The sequence below is a fragment of the Magnolia sinica genome, chromosome 9, assembly GCF_029962835.1.
Source record: "Magnolia sinica isolate HGM2019 chromosome 9, MsV1, whole genome shotgun sequence".
In the NCBI taxonomy this organism is placed as follows: domain Eukaryota; kingdom Viridiplantae; phylum Streptophyta; class Magnoliopsida; order Magnoliales; family Magnoliaceae; genus Magnolia; species Magnolia sinica.
In genome coordinates this window covers 86,666,661-86,669,351 of record NC_080581.1, presented here as the reverse complement: position 1 = coordinate 86,669,351, position 2,691 = coordinate 86,666,661, and the positions used below count along the sequence as shown (strand labels likewise).

At 41.2% G+C, this 2,691-nt stretch overlaps 1 protein-coding gene across 1 annotated transcript; it reads right to left on the bottom strand.

Annotated features, from left to right (window-relative positions):
• Positions 1 to 670: 670 nt before the first annotated feature.
• LOC131255318 (uncharacterized) lies at positions 671 to 1,126 on the bottom strand. Its single transcript, XM_058256016.1, has one exon. The coding sequence runs from the start codon at positions 1,124 to 1,126 to the stop codon at positions 671 to 673; it is 456 nt and encodes a 151-aa protein (XP_058111999.1).
• Between the last annotated feature and the right edge of the window lie 1,565 nt (positions 1,127 to 2,691).

The window sequence follows — 2,691 nt, the reverse complement described above, 5'->3', positions numbered from 1 at the left end:
AGTTTGGGTCATGACATACCCTTGGTTTTCAATACAAATGATTAGTTAGAGGTTCTAATGTAAAGGCTTAATTATCCCATCTCCTTTCCAATGTGGGACTAAACCCAAAACTATAAAGCAAATGAGATAAATAAAACCATAAGATAAAGGAAAATAATTTTCCTAATCTTTTGAATCTAATTTTTCCAACAATCTCCCACAGTTTCGAAGTTAGAAAAAATGGTGAAATAGATTAAGGAAATCAATTGGATAAACCAATGAGATGAAGTACATTAGCAAAAGTTTCTTAAAGATTTGAACCCTACTTAGTGTAAATGTACCTAGTTTGTCTCGTGCTAGTAACATAGAGTTTTCAACTAAACCCCACACAATGATAACTCAAACACATCACATGTACAATATTTCACTGTAACTTAAATTTCTTAAGCTATCACATTATGGCCATTTTCTTTATCCTATTTTATTTTTTTTAGAAAGTGGCCTCATGCCACAAATATCATTGATCTTAAAGACTGTACACCCATTCAGGTGGGACCCAACAAAAGGGGCAGATCCCACCTATCATATAAGCTCAAGCTTTACAAAATACACCCAACGAAACACAGCAGACAAGAAAGGGAGCAGCACGGGGGAAGGGCGGCTGAAACGAAGACGTAAGCTGGACGAAACATTAGATCTCTTTCAAGGACCCAAGACCCAGTGCATCCATATTATAGAGACCTTTAAAGCTGTGAGGGAGCTCGGTGAAGGAAAGGTACGACATGTGTTGTTGGGACAATGCGGTTGTTTTAGCCAATGCATCAGCAGGACCATTACCCTCCCTCGGGATATGGAAGATGACAAAGATGCCCCTAGTCCTAAGGTTTTTGATCCGCGTCCACCAGTATTTCCATTTCCAAACCGGGGAGGATTTACCAGTGAAAGCGTCAACTACACATTTGGAATCAGATTCCAAAAAAACCTGATTATAACCCCGGTTAATACAAGTACTCATTGTGTCGTGGAGGGCCCCTAGTTCTGCTCTATTGTTAGTGCCAATCCCATAACCATGGGAGAAAGCAAAAAGAAAGGCGCCAAAAGAGTCCCTACCAATTCCTCCTCCACCAGATTTTCCAGGATTTCCCATAGCGGCCCCGTCTACATTCACTTTTATCCAGCCTTGTTGTGGTCTAAACCAGTTGACAACCTGAACCAATCTAGGAGTGTTATAGAGAATGGTCCAATTATTACAGCAAGTATCTCCACTTTCACACTCATATAGGTAAGTCCACCAGGGATGTACTTTCAACTAGACATCCCATTGTATCATAACTATGAAACTCATTAAATACATAGTCAAACCTCTCTCACTATAAGTCATGGTATTATTTCATTATAAAAGTGAGGTTCTCAATTTTCTTATACAATGCCTATACCAAATCACTTAAAGTAATTTGTTGTTACCCATCAAATCTTTTTCTTGGGATCTCTAGTCGTATATGTTGGGTTATCATTTTTGGTGATTTATTTAGATGAGACTCAACCCCATTCTCCTTGATGTGCCTATCACCAACTCTTTGGCTAACACTTTAATTAGTGGATCAGTTAAATTTTCTTTGGACCTCACCAAGTCAATTGTAATTATCCCATCTCTTTTTTAAAGGAGATTTCATTCATATTACCTGTGGATGAAACAAAGGATATAGATTTCGGGCGCACGCGGGCAAACAAAATGGGGTACTGGTTCACTTATCATTTGACTATACAGTGAAAAGAAAAACAAAAACTTAAAAGAGGAGAGGCGTTAAGTCTCCCTTAACGCACCAATGCCCACTTTGTCTAGAAAACAAAGGCCCCTAATCAACCTAGGAAGAGCCGCCATCAATTCCATCCAAAAGGTATCCTGATTGGTTACTCCCAAGCGAGCAAGGCCATCTGCCGGCCCATTAATTTCACGAGGAATTAGCAAGATGAAAAAATTTCCTTTCTTTTCAAGACTTTTGATTCTCATTAACCAGTAATCCCACTTCCAATGGAGATGCAACGACCCTTTGAAAGCACCCACCACAAAGGAAGAATCCGATTCAATGAGCACGTTGTGCAGTCCCTGCGATATACTGAGCTGCATCGCATCGTGAAGGACTCGAAATTCCGCTGTGTTATTAGAGGCGTGACCATAACCTGAATAGAAAGTGAAAATTAGGTCGCCATTGGCATTTCAGCAGATGCCGCCACCCCCTGACGGGCCGGGGTTTCCAGTTGCAACCCCGTCAATATTTAATTTCACCTTGCCCACCTGTGGGTTGAGCCATTTGACAATCTGACATGATCTAGGCGCAGGAGGTCTGTGAGAGAATCCGAGGTGAAGGGTGAACGAATTTAAAACTTGGGAACCATGGAAAAGCTTCCTCAGAAGCCATTTGACCTTTCTGATGACTTTGCTGCTAGCTAGGTTGGTCCCCTCATACCTGGCTGAATTCCTCACTTTCCGGATTTCCCAAACTATGAGACACGGGGTTTTGTGGCGAAGGAGAGATATTTCTCTACCTGAATGAACGGGATTCCACCAGAGAGAGAAAAGAATGGCAATAGAAGTTGGAGAAAAGGGCTGGATACCAAAAATATCGCTGAACTCTTTCCAAACTATGGTTGCTATAGCCCCCCGACAGAAAAGATGTTCCAACGTCTCAGGCTGAGGGGAGAAATTCTGCT